Raw genomic sequence first — 22,376 nt, forward strand, 5'->3', positions numbered from 1 at the left:
TTGTCATGCCGTCGCAAGGATGGTACTTATGCATACGAAAAGATCGGAGACTGGATATGGGCACCGGGATTGAGAATTTGGATGCGCTTCAATCGCGTTGTGCCGATCTAGATGTAACGGATGGCTAGCAGAATTTCTCTTTATGGTACTTTGTCGGCAAAATATCTTTCTGAGTGAGCGTCTGGCACGTCCTTCTTGGTTCTGAGACAGACAACATATTCGACATAAGAAGTGTTGACGTACGGGGAAAGCTTGTGTTTGTGTTGTGCGAAGCTGGCCGTCGAACAATACGAAGACGCTAGTTACGACATAAGCGGATATGGTAGAGTGGTCACTATGTATTCTGATATTTTGGGACAATTGAATTCTAATTGAATTTGTTTGTTGTTCGTTGAATTCAAAAGCTATGCAAGAGGCACTGCATTGTTCTTATAATCAACATTCATCCATATCAGGGATGGGCAGTAATACTCATATTTTGTATTATAATACTAATACATAATACTTCCTAGAAATCGGTATTATAATACAGATACAAATACATTTCAAAAATGAGTATTATAATACATAATACTAATACTTCTGTGTATTACACGAGTAATACGCTTGTAATATACTTAACTTGGGAAGAAAAAAAGGAAAAGAACAAAAGAATTACTTAGATATATGCCCATTACTTATCGAGACAATCATTCTCCAATGACGTTTTATTCACGCTTACATTTTTGCACATGGCCTGATCTTTCCGAATAAGATCAGATAGCGCTGATCAACTCGATCCCAGTGAACAACTTGCTCTCACTGTGGCAGAGCCCTGATTTCATCCACTCTGGACGATAAAATGTGGGCCATTCAAAAACCTGTGACTGCCCATAGTGCAACCACGTACAGGGGTGACTGGCTGCACTGGACGCACTCTTTCATAAGACAAAGGGCTTGTACTGGTATGACTCATCCTTAGGGATTCTGAAGTAGAAGGAATGCGAGGAAACCTCCAGTAACCTCTGGCCCCAAAGTCACTCGCTTTGGGATAATTTGGGGCAGGGGAACACAGTAATAGGAGCCTTGTTCGTGTTCAAATGTTTGTGGGACCCGAAAAATTACTGATAAAGTGCGCGGGTGACACTTTGCAGGTCGAACTTACAACCTCTGGGAAAGTATTACACCTTCAAAAGTATTATAATACATGTAATACCTCGTTTTGTGTATTATAATACAGATACAAATACATTTCAAAAATGAGTATTATAATACATAATACAAATACTCAAAAGTATTACAGTAATAGTATTATAATACAAAGTATTACTATTACTGCCCATCCCTGATCCATATGCACTTACTTCGTTTCAAACAAATGGAGCCGTGAAACAACGTGGCAGAAGACAAACTGGCTGGAATCAGGGACCAGGCCACTTCGATTGCGAAGTTCCCCTCTATCCTCCGGCACCACATGCCGGCCACGGTGACTCAATGGTTAATCTGTCATCTCACACATTCTAAGGTTGCAGATCGGAATTATTATCACTTGTATTAATTTAATTTTATTAATTATTATCACTGTGACTATGACCAGCGTATGAACTTGGACACGTGGAGAGAGGATAGCAGGAAGGGATGGGGACAAGGGCTTAGTATACGTCGCGGGCCGTCTTCAAAGGGAATTGTGCCGGCAACCGTCTAGGAAGTCTGTAGAAAAACCCATGGAAAACCTCAGACTCTCACAGCCGGTGGTATAGGATTCGAACCCACCACCTCACAGTCTTCAGCAATACCTTGAAGGTACCCACAACGACCCGATGCTTTTATGTACTCCGCCATGCCGCTTGTGGAATATCACGCCCTGTCTTCCCGTTGAAAGAAATAAAGGAAGTCATTTGCATTCTCGGTTGTCTAAATAAGTAAACAGGAAACGTGAAAACTTGCCCGCGAAAAATGAACGAGCGCCTCCATGCCTGAATACTCAATCAGGGTTTGTTTATTCAAGGCAGTGTAGGAAGAGCCGCTGAGAATAGAAGCGCGTGCGGAAATCATCAACTGAAGATCGAACTCCTCCATATCTTACCCCAAGCAGATACACCAGACAATAAAGCCTCTCGTGTTTACCTCGTAAGCAGTATGGGAAGAGCGTGGATATCCTCTTACGTTTAGAAGGTTATACGTCGCGCATATCGTCATGGTATCATCTTAACCGGTACGCCCTCTATGCGATGCTTTCTTTTCTCCCCATTTTCTAATAAACAGCAGCCACAGGAACTTTAGAGTCTTACCCCATTGCTGGTGGTGATGCGGGGAATGAAATAATGAGCCCCTTCACAATAGGGATCGAAGTCTTATAATATCCAGAAAGGTGAAGAGAGCTTTGAGGGGAGAGCGTTGGTGGGCTGGATGTGGCCAGGGACCAAGCAATTTCGTGAGAGAGAGGACATACTGCCTCATGAAAACACTTCAAATGTGTTGGGAAAGGAAGGAAAACAACAGTGCTGAAGATGAAAGAAGAAAGTCACAGAAAAGGTTAGCCAGCTGAAGGACTCGAACCCACATCCTCTGGATTGCCGGTCCAGGGCTCTACCAGTGAGTGGTTGGTTTGTCCCTTCAGATGACGCACCCTTGGAAGTCGCTGAGGAGGTGTGTTAGCTTAGCTCAATTGGTAGAGCTCTGGACGGGCAATCCAGAAGATGTGGGTTCGAGTCCTTCAGCTGGCTAACCTTTTCAGTGACTTTCTTCTTTCCAATTGGAAGAGCCCTGGACCGACAACCCAGAAGATGTGGGTTCGAGTCCTACAGCTGGCTAACCTTTTCAGTGACTTTCTTCTTTCATCGTTAATTTCTTAGGCAATTAGATGCTTTGTATGTATTTGTCCTTTCTATGTTGTTCCGGCCTCAGAACATCAGTTCTCTCTTGTTCAACACTGCTGAAATTCAGCCTCGTAACAGATTGTTAGCATGCTGTTACAAACCTAAATATTACAAGACAGCACCGGAAGTTTATCACTCGAATTCATAAGAGACCTGTAACCCACAAAACTAACGTATTGATAAAATTTCATACATTCTAGTCAAGGATCATACAAGCGCAACATGTTCTATGTTCCCCATAACTCACATTTATACATGCCGACCGCTTGAAAGCGATTTGCTTTCGAGTACCTCAGCACAGAAGCACACGTTGTTGTTTGCCATGTTGGGCAAGAAAAGCCAGAGAGGGTACACCTGGGAACTCCAGCTGCGGTATGATATTTCAATTTATTTCGATTTAATGAAGAATATGTTTCTTGACTGGGAGTGATTTCGTCGAGTGTCCGGTCCCGTCCGTTACACCATCACCTCCTTAGCCCAAAGTCCCCCTTAAGGCCACGTAATGCCACCTCCCCTGCTGCCACTTTCTCCTATCTCGGGAGAGCACGTACTCGGAGAACACGTAATCTTCGCTCCCGGCCCCACTGTCGCTACGAGCAGCTGTCATGCTCAGGGGAAAATCAGATCTACATAGTAACAAATTGACGGTTGACGTCACGAACTAGCTGTCACCCGAGCGATGTCTCCTGCTCGGATTAATGTCAGATCTTCTTTCTTCCCTTCTGACTCCGATCTTTTTTCGTACGCGCCGCCAATTTCTTATCCTCTTCAACCTCCCTGATCCAGCCACATCTGCGAGACTGCCCTCGAATGCCAAGAACGGCGAGCTCGTGAAGCCGTCACTGCCACGACGAGTATTTTTTTACTATTTCCGCGTCGAGATAGAAAAACATTTTTAAAGAATTTGCGCGATAAAATCAACCTCAAGAGTCTCGAGCCCGCTTTCTTGCTTTCATTGTCTGGCGCACGTACCCTTCAAATGATTAAACTGGACAGCCTTTGATGTAAACAAAAGACGACGAAAATACATTATTGGTTGTGTCCGCTTTTGTGATGTGAAATCAGGTCCACATGATGCGGCACTTTCAGGTAATACTGCCTCCTTATTTGTCGCCATTGTTCGGTGTTGCAATATTTCACGCTATAGTGTGGGGTGCATCGAGTGAAACATGTAGACGAAGCTGGAGGTCTCGTGGAAACACACTCTCATGCAGGTGAACTCTCACACTAACTTCACAAACCTTTGTGAATTTTTAAGCCTCTACAGTGCCGCTCGCTTGCCACAAGAGCACGCAGAATAAGGAATGCGTTCAGAATAAGGCACACCATTATAACCATTATAATGAAACCATTATAATGGTTTCATGTATGCCTCATTCTGAATGCATTCCGTCGGTGCCGTCTACGATAACATAAAAGTTCGAGGTAAAGCACCTGTCTGATGGTGTGTTCGAAGTTCTAGCCGTGCGGAAGGTACACGTACAGCTCGCATCTGAGTTAAGTTGAACGCCATTCCGGCCTGCGGACCCTGGTGGTGCTTAGTAGAATTAACGGCAGGAGGGTGTTTTTTAGTCATCTATTTACAGTTGGAGGGATGACCCTCTTTACGAAGGCTTTGTAGTCTGCTAGGCGATGCCAGGGTGGCTCTGTTCCCACCATCGCAGGTTGGAGCGGTGTTCAAGTTAACTTTGACGCCAGCCGTACCGACTGTTCTTTTCGGCGAACCCTGAGCGTGAGGCGACAGTGTCGTGCACACCTGTGGGGGCTCCTTCATTGTGGACAAGATGAGGATGATATTTCGGTAATTACATCCACGCTCCTATGAATTTTACTCAGCTGTTCCTCACGTTGCGCATGCTTTCTGCGAGGCGTGTCTTGTAGCGATGTGTTTGTCGCGTTCACAGCAATGCCCTGCTCCCCAAGCAGCACAGCTTCTTGGCCCAATATCGGCTGAACATTTGCAATACCGGCCCAATAATGGTCCACTCTTGGATCAGTATTGCCAATATATTAGCCAGTATTGGGCCAATATATTTTTCTGCTTGGGTCACAGTACTATAGTAGGCCATTATCCACCACCTTGCTTTTAATTAGCTTTTAACAAGTTTGTTTCGTACGAATGTACAACAGATTTACCTGACAATGAAAATGCCGTGGTCGCGGCAAGATGTGTCTTCTGCCATAGTTGTGATGTTCATAGCTGTATTTTGTTTTGGAAAAGCAGTTCCAATCTACGACTCTTGAGAAGTGTCGCGCGAGTGTCTTAATCTCGCTGAGGATATAGTATTACACTCGGTGCACAATAGGCGCGAATGACGTCAAGTGTCAGGAGCAGCAGTGGTCAAAGACCTTTTGAAGAAATTCCGTCTGTATGAAGTTTACAAGAATGTCCTTTCTTATTGTTTAACGATCGCTTTTACCGTGACGCAAACCTGACTGAGTATCGAGGCATAAGCGCGCTTTCAATAATTCCAGTCATTTACAGAACAAAGTGTATTTGACAATTCTCCGAAAGACATACAACGGTGGCTTCGCTGCAAAAGCAGAAAACCACAGAACAGATGCAAGAACAGAAAATAACAAACTCAATGAAATTGTCAGTACCGTATATAGAAACGGCTTTATGTAGTTCGTAAGAGCGCTTCATGTTCGCCCCAAGGCGAAAGAAAAAGATTGCAGCTTCTCATGGGAAAAGGAAGGAATCTGTTGGAACGTAAACTTATATTTCTTTTAAACTTACTTTTAATCCCCCAGTGCGCTGGAACGACTACGGCGACTTATGTTACATAAGTCACCGTAGTCGTTTCAACACGCCGGGGATTACAAATATAGCAAGGGGCGACACAACTCTGAAATAATTAAATAATATGTCTGATAAGATCATATCTGATACCATGATCTGATGTCATATCAGGTTATATGACAACAACAACCTTATTTTAAGATGATGAATGGGGAGTTTCATCGCCAGGGGCGATAGATTATATGAAAAAGCGATATATCTAATAAGATCTTTGATATGATGTCTAAATATACCGATGGTGAAACCGAAATTCACTTTGATGCATACCAAGGCTACGCTATGCGACTCATTTCGGTTAGTGCTCGTTATTTCCTCGTGGGGTCGCCTTTAGCAATCACGGGTGCTATAATGGCGTCGAAACCGCTTTTGAAGTGGTTATAAGGGACACGTATCTTCGCCTCTTCACAGACTCCGAATCACCACTTCAAGCTATTGAAAATTCCGGCATACGAGGACCATCCGCACCCCTAGTCAGAGATGTGTTAATGGCTTATCACACAGTCTACGCAGCAGGCCATAGGCTAGTTCTCCAGTGGGTTCGAGCCCATTGTGGTGTCGTGGGGAACGAGCAGGCCGACAGCGCCGCAGAAGCAGCACTCTCGTATCGGACACGGACCAGTATTGCTCTGCTGAGAGGAGACCGGCGTTCCATTCTGCAACGCCTCGTGACACCCATGGCTTCCCGCCAATGGACAACCGACATTCTCCCCCCCATCTATGTTGAGCAGAGTTGATCCAACGCTCGCTTTCCGCATGCCACGAAACACTTCTCGTCAAGATGCTGCATTAATTCACCGAATGCGACTCGATGTGGCCTTTACAGCTCAGTGGCGATACCGCTTGAGACAAGTTGACTCTCCCACCTGCTGCCACCGTGGTGCTCTTGAGGATCTGGAGCACATTCTTCTTCATTGCCACCACTATACCAACCTTCCCGAACCGCACTCTCCGAGTCTCTTAGTCAGCTGGACTCTCGCCCCTTCTCCCTATCGAAATTGCTTGGTCCCTGGCCCAATCCAGCCCAGCAACGATCTGCGCTCACAGCTCTTTCGACATTCCTGGACACCACCGGACTTCGATCGTTATTGTGAAGCGGCTCATTATTTTATTCCCCACATCCCCACCAGCAATGGGGTATAGAGTATCGCCTCTGGTGATGAACCTCCCCACTCTCCATCTCAAAATAAAGTTGTTGTTTGTATCTTCGCCTCGTCGCCGATTTCGTGCAGCAGAACTTTTTCGTTCCCTCCCGTTGAGTAATGCCCATGCAGGTTCCTCATTTTCGACTTCTTCGCGTCAGCTGCCTGCACAGAACAGTTCATATTTCCTCACTTTGTTCTCTAACTGTGAAGCAACTTACGATGACGCCCAAGAAGTTATCAGATATGTTCGCTCACGCTGCGAGGTGATAGAGGCAGGGGGCCTACTCTTCGGGTCTTCGGGATCATACTCTGGGGTGTACAACTGTGATGTCCCCGGCCGCAGGGATCAATGTGTTTAAGCGATTTGTGCAATGCCGCCAAACTGCCGGTGTCCTCGGCCGGGTTCACACCCGTAACCTCGAGATCACTAGACGGGCACGTTATCAACTGCCCTACTGAGGCAGGTCCTAGTGTGTCTGTAGATACCCGAGAAGGGAGCTCATGTACAAGGGGATACAAGCTTTACCACCCACTACACAGAACAGGCTACAACTTCGTTTGCCTTCAATTTACTTCCAGTTGCCTCAATCATTGAACATCGTTCTACATTACATGACAATACATCGAAACTCAATCCACTTTATGGAGAGGGCAACGTCTTTAGAAAAGGTTCCCTTTGTTCTATACCTTCTCGTTGATCGCGCACCTGGTGGAACTGCGCCGTCTACGCAGTGTTCGTATAGTGTGCCAACAAAGTACATTCACAGCAGCGTTGCCTCGGTGCTAAAGGCTGGTGTATTGAGTGTCTGTGCATTAAAAAAGGATTAAGGATCTGCAACCATGAAGTAGGAGAATGTTTCGTAAGTGTTACCATGAAGTTTACTTGCGATATTACAAGGAGTAGACGCGTGCTAAAACGAAAATTCATCTATTACATTTATCATTTTCGTATTCTATAATGCCATAAATGCTTTAATGCTGTTTTCGCTGCGAAGCTTGTGGTTGCTGTCTTCCAGCCGGTCCCATCACTCTAACGTGTATCGGCCTATCGAGGAACATCAGTCACTCAATCAATCAGTCTTGGTACGCATTTTGTGGAAGCGGATTTTTTCGCGAATTACATTTTCACTTTTCATTTCACATTTTGACATTTCATTTTATATTTTCACAAAAACACGATGTTTTACCCCGATTACGTCTTCCCGATGATAGAGTCTTAGATCGCCGTATACTTAGATCGCTGTATATACGCTGTCGCCTTTGCGTACTAAGGCCAAGGGATAGTCCGGTGGTTCTGCGCACCGCGCGAAGCACGCGTGCGCAGAACCAGCAGCGCTATCCCTTACGTACGCAAAGGCGATAGCGTGCGACGTAGTAAAACGGTGTAATACCAGAATGCGTCAGCTACACCCGAGTTGACGCGAATCATAAGTGAAAATAATAGCACAAACGTTTTGCTCAAAAATTTGTAAAAGCCCCGTAACTGGCAATAACCGGAACTTACGTAGACATAGCGGACGGGGACCAAAGAATAGGAGCACGCACACTATACATTCTGGTGTTGCAATTTTCTGGCACTCGTGTTTGCGTATGATAAGACTAATCGAGACAGGGACCGTCAGCTGAACAGTGATATGTTTATTCTACAATGTCGCGTGCTGTGGTATGACTTAGCACGTCACGTTTTCATGCTGATGATAGGTCTTCCGTTGCATTTGGAACAGTGGATCTACACTGAAATATTTCGTCGTAAATGACAGCAGTCCGCATATTTCTCGGTATACAGTTCACTAGAAGGTCGTGAGTTTCCGCTTTTTACGATACCGTATGTACGTATACTGTATGTATATATTGCAGTGCGTACCTCTCAAAAAGCCTTCTTTACGACACTTTTGTTAGTTTCCGTACATCTCCAAGGCGCATTACCCTTCAGACGGACGTGCTGCCCAGTATGCACAGAATAAGAAAAACTTCCGTGATTTGTGCCACCACAAGGACGACTTCGGTATTGAAGCTTGTTGGAGTATTCGTGCCTTATGGCTAAGGTCCGTGTGACGGAGTTAACTGCATAAGGTTGGTTGCATGAATGTGACATGTTGTAGCTTTTCCTGAAGCGCGTTTTGGTAATTAATACCACGCTTTGATTGTGGACTTATTCCAAACACGCGTCACACGGGTCTCGAAAAAGAATACTTTATATGTGCATACGCATGGTGTTCCGCAGTTTCATGGTGCTGACATGTCAAAGTTTTTCAGTTTCTTACGAGCAGATAGTGGAAGCATTCTACAATCGAATCAGACAATGGTGCTATTTTGATCTGGACCGCCCCCATTCCGAAAACCCAGTTCGAAAATGGGAAAATTTGCTTTACTTTCGTTTTCAAGTGTCGCCAACGCGGAAGGTGCTGCTCAGAGAAAAAAAAAATGATTTCGTGTGTACGCCTGAAGCACCATACAGCACGAAACCGTGTTTGTTTTACCAATTTAAAAGGAAAAGGCGGTAAAAAAATGACAAACGTAGTGAAAATCACGTCCTTTGCGTGGAAACCTGTTTTGCATGAGGTGTACAGAGCAGAGTGTCGCATCGACATGAAGGTCACATTTAGAATGTTATAGATAGGGCCCAAAACTTTGTTAATGTGTTCTAACGGATATACCAACGTTTCTCCACACATTACCAATCACAGCGACACAAATCTGCAATGTTTTTTGTGTCATATATATAACTGCATATTTCGGCACAATTCTTACGTTTGGAGTTCCCTTTCTTTTAACCACTGCTCACGTTATTTTGAAAGGGAGTCATCGGCCCAAAACCCGTGCTCCAGCTATAGATCTAAGCTACTACACTGCTTTTGGTCTGCTTTGTGCTACGCGATCAGAGGATTCGGCTACCACCTCCAGCACCGAGAACCAGCTTCTCAAAACACTTGACAAGTGGCCAGCGCGTTCAATTTGTGCTTGATAACTAATAATCAAAGTATTGCAGTACGTGAGCGCCGTCCTGAAGGCAACACAGAGCTGTCTGCACATGGTGGCACATGGCGTAGATGATGGGGATGATGGTGGCGGTGATGGCGAGAGACATATAGTGCACATTTTCGCGGTACATATATGTCAGACTTGTGCCCGTTACCAAATAAAAGGAACTAAATACCGTTGCCCGTTACCTCATAAAAAAGTAACTGAATACGTTACTCGTTACAAACACACAAAAGTAACGAGTTCTCGTTACTCAGCAGACATGTACAAGATACTCAAAAATGTATTTAAGATAAGGTAATAAATACTAACGTTAGAATGTAATTAAGAATGTATAAATACATGAAAATTAATGTAATTAAGATAGAGTACCAAATACTCCAAAAAGTATTTGAAATACAATTAAGATACTATTTATCCTTGATCGCAAAAAGTCACTGGTCACTAAGTCAATGCGGCAAGTCGCCGCTACGTGACATGAATCACCTAAACCCCGGGCATTACGCTAACCGCCGCTGTGTGATAGGAGTCATCTAAACACAAGTCCCCAAAAGATGACAAAGAGATACCACATAACTCCACTAAGTATATGTGACCCAGAACAAAGCAAACTTCTAGCATGTCCCTGCTCGGCGAGTTCAGAATTCGGCATCAGCATGTCAGGGCACACATAATAGAACCCTGACTGGCCAAAGATTAGTACACACGGGGCAAGATCTCTAAATGGGGACTTCCAAGAAGGGCCAATGTCCGGGTCAAGTCCAAGGGACTCAGGAAATTTCCGCTGAGCAAGCAAGATAATGGAAAGGCGAGACACAGAAAGTCTGAGAGGGAGATCCAAAATATGTAACTAGAGTATTGAGTAGAAAATACCATAAAATGTATTTTAAATAGAGTACAAATACACAAAACAAAAAGTATTGAGTAGAGTACCAAAATACCGCAAATTGTATTTAAAATACAGTATTTTAAATACAATACTCCAAATACGTACAAGTCTGCTCATAGGTAACGAGTTACTTTTACGTTACCGCCGCATAGTTAAACCAGCCAACAAACATGCCCTCACTTGCATTCAACTCTTTATTAATGAGGAATTGCACTTCAGAAGAAGCTGATCGCCACACGTGGCAACTTGATTAGTAACCCTTAGTTTTGTCTTGCTCCCCATCTGCGTCGCATCTTGGGTATATAGTCTGAGTTATTGTAATAAACCTTTTGCTGTGTCTGTGAATTTGTCGTCCGCCGTCACTTGCCTTCCACTCTTTGCTAGTGAGGAATTGCACTTCAGAAGAAGCTGATCGCCACACATGGTAACGTGATTAGTGACCCTTCGTTTTGTCTCGTTCCCCCCTCTGCGTCGCATCTTGGGTATATAGTCTGGGTTATTGTAATAAACGTTTTGCCGAGTCTGAGAATTTGTCGTCCGTCCTCTCGACCTTCTCCCTTCTTTCCGTGATTCTGTTACTATTACCATTTTTTTGAAAGTAACTGAATAGTTACTTCGTTACCACAAAAGGTAACCGTTACTTGTAACGAGTTGGACACAACTCTGATATATCTTAACTGTCCAGGAAGCTTTTTGTCCCACGTTATATTCGTCCCACGAAAAACTGCATATGTATGCGTGTGTGTGTGTGTGTCCATTTTTTACAAGCTGAGTATAGATATGATGTGGCATACTGCAATGACCAACGAGGAATACCTGAGTGGTTGAAATATGGCATGCTTTCTATCATGAATACCTGAGTGTGCACGCTCTAATTGCCCATATGGAATGTCCGTTTTCATTTGTAGAACGCGACAGTTTGTGTATTTATACAGTCCCAAGATACTCAAAAACATCCGAAGCATTCCGGCATCATTATATTTCTCCATATTTTATGCATATTTAGACATTTCACGCCACGTGTATTTGCATGCATATTTTGGAAAAAATTTTTGGTATAAAGTTTCGGGACCTCGTTACAGAACTGCTGTATAGAACTGCCTAGGCAACCGCTGTTCATGGGCACCATAAATAAATAGAATTATGCACAGACCAATTAATCGCGAAAATGTAAGGTACACCTTTCTCACTCGGCGCAACATTTCGAGCACTTTTAAATATTGAAGAAGTATACTTTGAACAGAAACCTTCGAAAGCTGTTCTTCCCTCGAAGCCTTCTACAGTCTGCATTTTTTTTCTTTCTTCTTCTTTTCTTTTCTTATTCGGAAAAAAAATCCCTACCACCAACCTACCTAAAATCCCCCATCACGAACAGCCTGTTTGGATCATTTCACCTGGAATGATCCTATACTGTGAAACATCGTGAAATTTTATATTATCATCGGATGCGGAAGTCATCCCCATATCATCGTCATCATGTATATATATATATATATATATACATATACACACACACACATATATATATATATATAATGAGAGAAAAAAAAGCCATTAAAGAAACGCAGCTACCCAGAGCTGACGAGCCGCAAACACGGCGAAACACGTGTCCTCTGGTGCTGTCGCCATCGTTCCATGAGTATATATATATATATCCCGTCTCGGGAAGATATATATATATATATATATATATCTTCCTGAGACGTGGTGTCGCACGAGTTGATCAAACGCGAAGATGTACGCTGCAGAACAAGCTCTCCTCCTGCATCTGTTAGAGTGATGTCCCACTTGAATCGAAGGCCATAAATGCCACGGTACATTGTAGCTGTCGCAGCTCTGTTTATCTTGCTTGCCCCAGTCTAATTATGAGTAGGCTATCTGATAGACTTTGAATAGGTCTCATGCCCCGGACGGGTTCTCCTAACTTTACGATGCAGACACTTTACAACCGCGAAGAAGGCTACATAGGCACTCATAATCGCTTCCTGGCATGCCGCATTTAAGGGCATCCAGAGCTTGTAAAAGCTTGTCTTTGCATGAAATACGTGGAAAGCTTGGCGGAAAACACTGTGCTTCTGCATTATGGCGGCCACCCTCGCTGTAGTGCTTCAGGCGCTTCCGGCCTGCTGTGCGACGTGACCTTTTAGCAAAAGAATCTGGCTCTCAAGGAGCTAAATTTTCTAGCAATCACGCCAAGAGCAGTGATCAAGAGACGTGGACGTGTTCCACGGTGCCTCGGACGCTGGCACACGTATAGTGGTGTGCTCGATTCCCGCGATTCCCTCGGGATTTATTACCACACTTGATTTTACGCCGAACCATCTGTTTACGTTCCAACTCGAGCGCGCCATTAAGAGCGCAAAAAACGTCAAGCCGCAACACCCTCCGCAACATAGATAATATGGCTTAAATGCAGGCTGGCTGGTGGGTGAACTCCATGGTAAACAAGACTATAAGCATGGGCACAAAAGAAAACATAGTAGTTTTTGCACCAAGGAACATGGAAATCACAGCGTTCCTGTAGCTGAACATTCGCAATGTTCGTAATACTGCTCTGCACTCCTATAAGTTGCCAGAAGTGAACCTGTGCACGAAACACATTTTTTCACTATTGTGGCAAAGTCCAATGTGACGTCGACCGCAGAGCCGCAATTAACGTGCGATCGCAGAGCGGGATGCGATTGAGTATTGTGCTGCCACCTAGGAGTGAGAGCGAACAATAGTTCCTGGAGGGGAAATTCAAATAAGGTCAAACGTTGGACATCGTACGCATGGTACGAACAGCAGTACACACCCGAGCCATTGTGTACTGGACGTGGGTAGCATATCGCGGAGTTTTGGGAACAGAATGGAGACCTCAACAATCGAACGTTCGTTTCTTCGTTCTGTCTCTCTGCTGATATGGTTGACTTAGAAAGAACATGCTCGGCATTCTTCTCCGGGCTTCTTGGGTATACGCTATGCAAGTAGGTCAGCTCTCTGCGCAGCTCCCCAGTTTCCCTCTCTCTACCTATTGCACGTGATGTGGCCCCATTGGTCCCTGTCCCAAGTAAAGGGGGTAACATTTCAAGGTTGAGGCGCACGTGGTTCCTTCTTTGGACCCATGCCGGTCTAAGAATACCCCTTTATTGCTTCGCTGTGAGTAGACAGACACGTCAACCCGTGGTTTCTCCAAACTTTATCCTACCCCGTGCGCAGCGACAACTGTCGTAGCGTATTCGAGAATGTCGCGGCAGGACCCGTAGTGCAGACTCGAAATCCCGGATAACTGCTAAACTTTTGTGCTAATTAGCTCCTTGTCCCTGTGTTCACTGGCCGTTTTCCCAACAAAGGTATCATGGAAAGTAACGACTCTGACTTCTTATACTGGCACACTTTACCGACGACTGCCGTAATTCGATCAAGCAAAAGTAGCTGTTATATATATATATATATATATATATATATATATATATATATCCGATCCGTATCCGACGTACAGGCTTCGTTCAGTAACCTTGTTGAATGGTTTCGCTTAGCATATCTTGTGCCAAAGGTACCTTGCTGTGCGAGTGATTTAAAGTGCCACTTAGCACAGCGAAAATAATATCTTGTATTATAAATCAAACCATGCTTAACGACCCAGTAAGTAACCAAAAATGCCGTCAGTGAACATTATGTGATTTCACGATTTCTCCAAAAAACCCGCAAAACGTCATAGTTTCGGATTCTGCGAGAGCAAGTGACGTCATCGAGAGTCTGCGTTTCTCTCTCCCAGCCACAGCGCCAACCACAGCGCGAGAGTGTCTCTCCCTTTCACCCAATCACGTGCACCCAACTTTGGAACTCTGCCAGCAGTTGTGGCGAGGAGACTGAAATCCGCCTTCGGGGAGCAAGGTTGCCAAACGAATTGTAGATTGCGGTCCAGAAATTATTTTTATGCTACTTCGGCTTCACATTGAGAAGCAATATTTCGGTGCAGTACGAGACAAATGGATCGCAATGGCATAAATGTTGCGCCTTCAGTACTTCATCTGAAACGGCAAAATAAAGGCTGGTTCAGATATAACGACCTTTGCCGTGAAAATTTAAATCACTCCGGGACATCTGCGATCAGGAAATCTCGCCGTTTCCTTGATGCCAACGGGCGAACCTCTCGCTCTCGACGTGTGCCTGGAGAAAACGAAACACAATCAGCGATGAGGGAAACCGCGAACTGAAATAGGAATAACGGAAGGCAGCGCTCTGAAAGCCGACGCGCAGTTCTGCATAGCCTTGGAAAGGTCGGTAAGCAACAAAAAAGAAAAGAAAAAACACGGTACGTCATGGAAATGCACGGAAGACGTGAAAAAGAAAGAAAAATAACGGAGTGGCGCTGGTGGGCGAATGCAGACGACAGCGTCGTCACGGTGACGTAGTGTATACATCCGGGCACTCGATCGACCAGTGACGGACCCATCTGCAAGCACGTCTGCTGCCGGTAAGCGCATTTCCAGCCAACTCGTGGTTGTCTTTCACATTGGTTTCGTAACCTTGATACGTCACATCCATGTTTTTACCACCGATTGGGTGCTGTGGGATTTCTTGTGGCCGTGTATACGGAATGGGTAATTTTTCGCGTAAAAACCCATCACTGTCATTTCCTCCTAGGCGAAATATGGATCGCCCCCACGTCTATACTGCCGTGTATTCTAAATATACGATGGTGTTCGTAAAGTAACAACTTCTTATCGTCCGTAAAAGAAATGTATTTGCAGGGAATATGAGGCCGCTTTAGAAGTGAGCTGTCATTCGGCGCCGTTCATTTTCAAGGTCACGCTGTCTCTCATAGCAATTCGGCGTGTTTAAAATCAGCTGTTCCGGGAATAGAGTTGCGATATGCCATTTCCACGCAAGAATACGCAATGTATTAACACCCGTGCTGCGTTAATAATCGTTAATATACAGCCTGTTATAATGGTTATACACCCTGCACTCAGTTTTATTTAGAGCGTTTGTGCGATTACATTAGGCCGAAGTTACCCACTATTTTATGACACTAATTGAATTAGACTAACAGCGTTAAAACAGCCGTATTCGTAAGTTTGTCATTACCGTACGCAGACTGTCAGCCGGTTGCAGTTCCACCAGTTGCCAATCTAGTGGTATAAAAAAAAAATGAGGGCAGCGCCAGAGACGGAGTCCCTCTCGTTACACTGGCACCGTTTATGTACGGGTTGCCGCGGTGGTACGCCCAGATGTTTGGGTTTTTTCTTATTTGCAGTAAACAAAAGAAAACGGTGGGCGTCACCCCGCTGGGTGCACGAAAGGACGATGGCGCAGTGATATTCGCCGCTAATTTTTCCCAAGATATTCGCCGTCGTGTACTCGCTTTAGTGAGCTGCAGCCCCGTGCATTTCAGTGAACCAACACGAAGAAGTGACTCCCCAAAACACGTAAGATCTCGACAAACCCATTGAATCGACTAACTTTTTTTATACTTACAAACAAAGCAAATTAAATATGGGACGTACGTTTCAACTGTATCGTCAATTCATTCGAAAATATATCGGTATCAGAGAAACGTTACCAACAACGCAAATCAGCTCGTAAAACAAAATTGCGTTCAAGACGCGAACAATAATCAACACGAAAACAACCTGTCACGGTAATTGATGGTTTTACGTCGCGCGCGTGAGACAACTGCAACTGGTCAAATGGTCGGTGCATGTCCAGTGTAGCATGATCCTTGTCAGAAATTACATTGTTCCCGGTATTTTCCTATAACATTTAGGACGCGTGTAAAGAAAAACGTTGTAGCTCTGTACAATCCTAAGGCCTTGCGCGACGATGTGTGCAAACTTCCGTGAGCTTGAACAACAACGCAGCGTGTTAGCGCGTGATCGTGACGGCTTCCCTTCGAAACTCCGTCATATTCTGACAACAGATGTCTGAACGCAGTATATCGTGTTGCTAGGCTTTCTCTGAGAAACAGGCACGTTGTTTTCCTGTTGAGGGTAATTGCGAAGGCACTGCCAAGAATGCGGAATGTTGCAATTTTCAACGTCCAACTGCATGTGTTTTCATATGTTTGGTAGAAGAGCCTTTTTTGATAACTTTGCACGCTGAATTCGACAAATGATACTGCATTCAAGCGTGAGTCACATGAAATGGAGGAAAAAGTGGTTCCTTGCTCTGGACGGCATATATTCATTCATTTATTGACGCGTGAGACGATTTGTTCGAAACGCATATGAAACGATTGCATATGAAATTTCACAGAGACTTCATTTTGTGTCTGAAAGGCAGAAGAACTAAGTCAGACAAAAAAAGAAAAAAGTGGTTCAGTCGAGCAGCAAACGGCCATTATGCGCTGCACGCATGCGTAACATGTATACACTATATGCATTAAATGAAGGCACGGGCAACGCAAAGTAGGCATCTGTTCTTTTGTGCGCACGTCTGAACTTCCTTTTTTTTCCTCTTCTTCTTCTTTTTTCTTCATGCATCGCCGGTTTTATATAAGGCACAGACGCTTCTGAATCGCGCTGCTGAGGGCATAGTTGGTTTAATCCAACCCCATACAGAGATCGCATAAGGTAACTTATGACGTAGTCATTCGTTCTTTGGTTTACTGGCGAAGCTCCGTAAAAAGTTTAAGCGAAGCTTTAGCACTGCCTTGCCAATTACTTTTCTACAAAAAAAATTTACTGCAAGACTGCTTGTGTGAATTCACGCACTCTAGCCCGATGAGGAAAAGCACGGCGCCAGTCCGCAGCGTGACTCTGAAGGGGTCTCCGAACGGTTTGTGAATCTATGTACCTATATTGCCTGTATCGAATATCATGCACGCCCTCAGTAAGAGGAGCAGCAGTCTAGAAATAAAGACGCCCCACAGCAGTCGTGCAGGGCACTATCATTTCACATCGACCAGAATAGTACTGTGCCAGTGCATGTCATATTAATCACACGGATGACCGTGAAAGCAAAAAGACACTGAAAAGGGAGAGTAGATTGTTTTCTATTACAGCAGGGCCACCTGTTCCAAGCATTCCTCGCAAAAAGTTGGGCAAACTATTCGTTTATTTATTTTTTTGTTCGTGCTCTAAAATGAATGCTCTGACCAAGATCCGCATGGAAGGCAAGCACCTTCCTCAGGGTATCGCCAACAGTTTCCTTAGCCCCTTTCGAACCGGGAAGGCCTCCTGACAAAGTCCTGAGCAAGAAAGCATCCTCGGATACTGTTCTCAAATGCGTATCTACACGTGAATGTAGTCTGGTAGTACCAGTTATCGTTATTAACTTGACACAGGCGGCCCATGTATATTTTGGTACTTGTACCATTCCTGGGGTGCTGGAAACCAGGGAACTAGAAAGATATCCAGAGGAAGTGCGGCCACCCTTCTCATGTCTGCAGCTCGGGGTGTCAGTGGGAGGGCAAAGAAGCGGATGAATAAGAGAGGTAGAAGGTGCAATCGCTCTTGCTGTTGGACTAAGGTGGTACCGCGGTGATACATTCAGAAAAAAGAAAAGAAAATTAAACGTCGTGGCGTACTCTATGATCCCACACAAGACGGCTGTCTGCACAACGGTGATCACTGGTGTCCCAGTCAGCAAAAATTGTTGCAGTGACATTGCACCAATATTGCCATACAATATTGATGTTATGTTGCTAGTGACCGCCTTCGTTATGCTGCAACAATGTTGTGGAAACAACATTGCAATGCTGATGTGACATTGCTAAGGACCACCTTCGTTATTTTGCAACAATGTTACAGAGACAACATTGCTAATGACCAGTTATCTTACATTGTAGCAACGTTACAAAAGGAACACAGTAGGAACACTGCAGTGTCAGTAACACCTCGTAGTACAGTATGCTTTCAGTAATCGTCGACAGCACGGCCAGGATTCTAACCCGTGCTACCTCCCAGTCTTGGTGCGGAAGATGATCATTCTAACCACTCACCACGAGAGGGGATCCGGACATTTTGGTGCAGAACATTTCGGTGCGGACATTTCGGTGCACGGACATTTCGGCGCACCGAAACGTCCGTGTAGCGAAATGTCCTGCACCGAAATGTCCCAGACCCATTCATTTCTTTTGCGCAGCGTGAGCGAATGGAATCGATTGTTGCCTGAAATAAGAAATGTTGTAAAAGGTCGTTTTGTTGGATACCTAGTAATTAGCAAGCACTGCATACGCTCATACTACATACATACACTCACTTTATTTTTATAATTTCTGTCTACTTGGTCATGCTTATAATTCAACTTTGACTCATGTATGGTGTATGGATTCACTGGTCAACAGGTGTACTGTTTATGATCTTATGTATGCACTATAAAGGACCCTGTCCATAATGGCCACACTAAACATTCTCTGACATCTTATATTTTATTTTTTCTTCGACATATTGCCTGCATTTACTTTTTTATTTAGTTTTCAGTTCCTACTGAAGGTCTGCTGTTGTCGCATTACTACGATATTGCTCCAATAGCATTGCATCAGCATCTAACTGTGATGTCCCCTCACTGCAGCACGTGAAACATTGCCGCAGCAACATAACCGTAACGTTTCTAAAATCCGACATCTGAAGTACTGCACCAACATTGAAATAGAAGCATTGCGGAAACATTCCATTTGTACATGAAACATTGCCGCATTATTTGAACACATCGTCAAAAACAGACTGATAAATGACGGGTGAACATCACCGGGAAGTTCCGAAAATTTCATTTTATTGTTTATTGGTGGGAATCACAGATAGAACAAGATGATGCAAACATTGTGTTACTGAAACACTGAAGTGCCTCGGCAATGTTGCATATGCAAAAAGTGCAACATTGCAGCGATATGTTTGTTTCAATGCTGCTGCAATGTTTCAGATGTTGCCTACAGGTGACATCTCTATTACACATTGTAATCGCGACGTTTCCTCAATGTACCATGTGCAACATAGCTCACGCAACAGAATCACAATGATAGCTCTACGCATCCTTTGAAATACGGCAGACACATTGATACAGTGACAAGTACAGTGAAGGTACGAAATATCGCTGCAACACTTCAGCGTTCGGGTAACGTTGATGCAACATCATTCGCTGTACGAGGCCATTTTCCAAAGTTGTCGCAACCGACGACGAGGCCGGTAAAATCCCATTGCCGGGACTAAAAAACGACGGAGGAAAAACACACACCACACTTGCACTGAACCGGCACTGGGGCTTTACCGCTGTTCTAAAATTGTGTTTTGTTTGGTAATATTCGAGAAGCGACCCAGCAAGAAGAGCTAGCTCCTTGAGCTTTGTCCTGTCGGCATTCCGTAGGTCCATCAGTGTGTGTTAGTGTTCGAATGCACTGTGGCTTGTTGACTGATTGTGCAAGAGGAGCAATTTTTGTGACTCTTCCTTTTGATTTGTACTTGCAGACTCGAATCGCGAGGGAACTGGTGGAGGCGACGGGGGCGGTGGAGAAAACAGTGGAGGCGGAACGTCGCCATCAGATCGTTGTTTATCACGTAGGGGCCACATAAACCGCAGCTTTAGCATGGCCGAAGAAGGCTACGGCGCCATCGAGCGCTCGTCGGAAGGCATCCACGAGCCAACACTTTCCGGATCCACCGTGGTTTTACCCTGGTGGATCATGAACGACGCCAAGGTACGTGGTTCGGGCGCCATTTAAACGACATTCGGCCTGTCTACTAGGTGAAGCCAGCCCCACGTAGTGTTGATCAAGAACGGGAATGGTTTCACCATGAGAGGCCGTGACTCAATGTCCCAATTGCCTCGTACAAGCTCCCAAGCGTACCCGTGGCGTAGATGTCACGTGGAGCCTCAGCGGCCTAGTGATGTCACATCCAGCTCAGTGTGTCACATAGAGCAGTGCTATTTTAACGTTATTTAATTATATTTAATCAAATGGTATTTTAATTTAATGCAACTGACAGAACTGATGAGCGAATGGTATCGAATTTTTCATATTAATTGAGCACGCATGTAGCAGTACTTTGACTAGTTGACCCTCACCCCAATTAACCAAGACTTTGGCTGCAGGCAAAACATAACATGATATCTGAAGGAAAAGGCAAGTTGTTTTTTACGTTAACGTAAACGTCCCCAAAGAAGTCAGGTACGACGTGAAAGCCACATGCGTATTTTCCCCGAAAAGTACACTTCCAGTTTCCTTCCACGCGTATGTCACTGGACACAAGGGTACGAACCAATTCAGTGGTTCAGTTCGCTTCGGAGGAGTAATTGGAATAACACGACATCCGTTACAAAAAGTTAAGCCGTTTTGTGTGCGTTTTCCTTGCCTTATCAATCCCTCCGTCCATCTAGTCATTATTATACCGGCAGCAGACAACAACGCATCTAAAGCAAAGCCTTCCACTCACTAGCTGTGCTGTAGGGATACAAAACACGTTGACAAGTGATTCAAGAAGTGCCCTGAAAAACGGACAATATTGGAACCGGTCTTATCAACAAGGGAATGACTCTGTAAGGGAAGGGTAGGGTAAAGAGGTGAAAGAGATTAGAGTCTTACGTAAACCTTATCAGTGAACAGTACATGGTGAAACCGGGAATTTTCGGGGATATATGACGCTGACACTGACTGACACTCAGACGAAATGGGGTCGCTACAACGTTCAGTCGTACGCTCCGAGCAGATGGACAAGCCTGCAGGAATACCACCTTCAATATGCATTGTCGAAGGAGAAATTCAGGTTCGTTGCATTCTTCATCGTGTAAAGGTTCTCTTGATCGTAGCGCAGCCCGTGCTTTTGCAATAAGCGGCACTACGATGCTACGGTGCTCACGTGCTGCCATGAACGCGCCCCAGGAATTTCCTCGTTTAATGCTGCGCGAAACACGGCCACGGGATGTGTAAAATGCGGCCATTTTGAAAAGTGGCTTCTCCACACGTACCGCTAAATGGAACTGTGCATATTTTTGCAATCATGTGAGACGTGGTTGCTTTGAGCACTTCGAAATCAGAACTTTTGAAAGGCGGACCTTCAAAATGTGAATAACAATTACTGCGTCTTTTACGTCAAACTTGGCAGTTTTGTTTGTTTTATTCTTGTAACCCGGTATACCCGATGTGTCAAAAAAGTGTCAGCGTTTAATAATGGGTTTTAGTGCATCGTTCGTGGTTCTGCGCAATGCGCGAAGCTCTGTTTTGTGCATGCGCAGAACCGCCAACGCTATATCTTACGTACGCAAAGGCGATAGCGTTCGATGCACTAAAACTCTAATATCTGCAAGGAGGCGGTGAAAGCAAGCGCCATACAAATTGATCAACAGCATCCGCTATTTCCCACACTGTCTGATCTTCTACTGGGTTCCAGTAGAGGTGTACAGTCTATGGTTAAAAAGTCGGCTGCACTCTAAGAAAAAAAAGAGTAATTCTACTCCTCTTTGGAACTAAATGCATTGCCACAAAAATTAGTCCCTTTCGGGACTAAATGTACGGGTGGTAAATGAATTTCACAGAGTGGAGACTGCATTTCACGCTTTGTTCTAACAGTTCCATGTAGATAATTCGTGTGCATGCATGAAAATACTTCGAATCAAGCCGTCAACAGTGATCTATCGAGTGATATAAAATCTTGCGACATACATAGGGCACAATTTGCGAAGAAAGAAGCCCTAACTGTTACTCTGTGTGTGTTGAAAATTTCTAAGATGGCTGAGTTATACAGCGTTATGCTATCAAATTGACCAAGAGCACATAATTACGT

At 44.6% G+C, this 22,376-nt stretch overlaps 2 protein-coding genes across 8 annotated transcripts in view; one reads left to right on the forward strand and one right to left on the reverse strand.

Moving 5' to 3' along the window:
• The window catches only part of LOC135401165 (uncharacterized), a 110,360-nt gene that overhangs the window by 75,578 nt on the left and 12,406 nt on the right, over positions 1–22,376 (reverse strand). The window lies entirely within an intron of this gene.
• Positions 1–22,376, forward strand: part of LOC135401158 (prestin-like) — a 75,018-nt gene that overhangs the window by 41,598 nt on the left and 11,044 nt on the right. For 5 of the 7 annotated variants that reach the window (XM_064633385.1, XM_064633389.1, XM_064633384.1 and 2 more), the window contains one exon: positions 20,064–20,293. In XM_064633385.1, coding sequence (XP_064489455.1) covers positions 20,064–20,293 — 230 coding nt within the window. Of the gene's footprint in view, positions 1–7,551; positions 7,664–15,041; positions 15,134–20,063; positions 20,294–22,376 lie in introns of those variants that run through there. The other 2 variants (XM_064633390.1, XM_064633391.1) reach the window with 2 other exon arrangements.

Source organism: Ornithodoros turicata, chromosome 7 (genome assembly GCF_037126465.1).
Source record: "Ornithodoros turicata isolate Travis chromosome 7, ASM3712646v1, whole genome shotgun sequence".
Taxonomy (NCBI): domain Eukaryota; kingdom Metazoa; phylum Arthropoda; class Arachnida; order Ixodida; family Argasidae; genus Ornithodoros; species Ornithodoros turicata.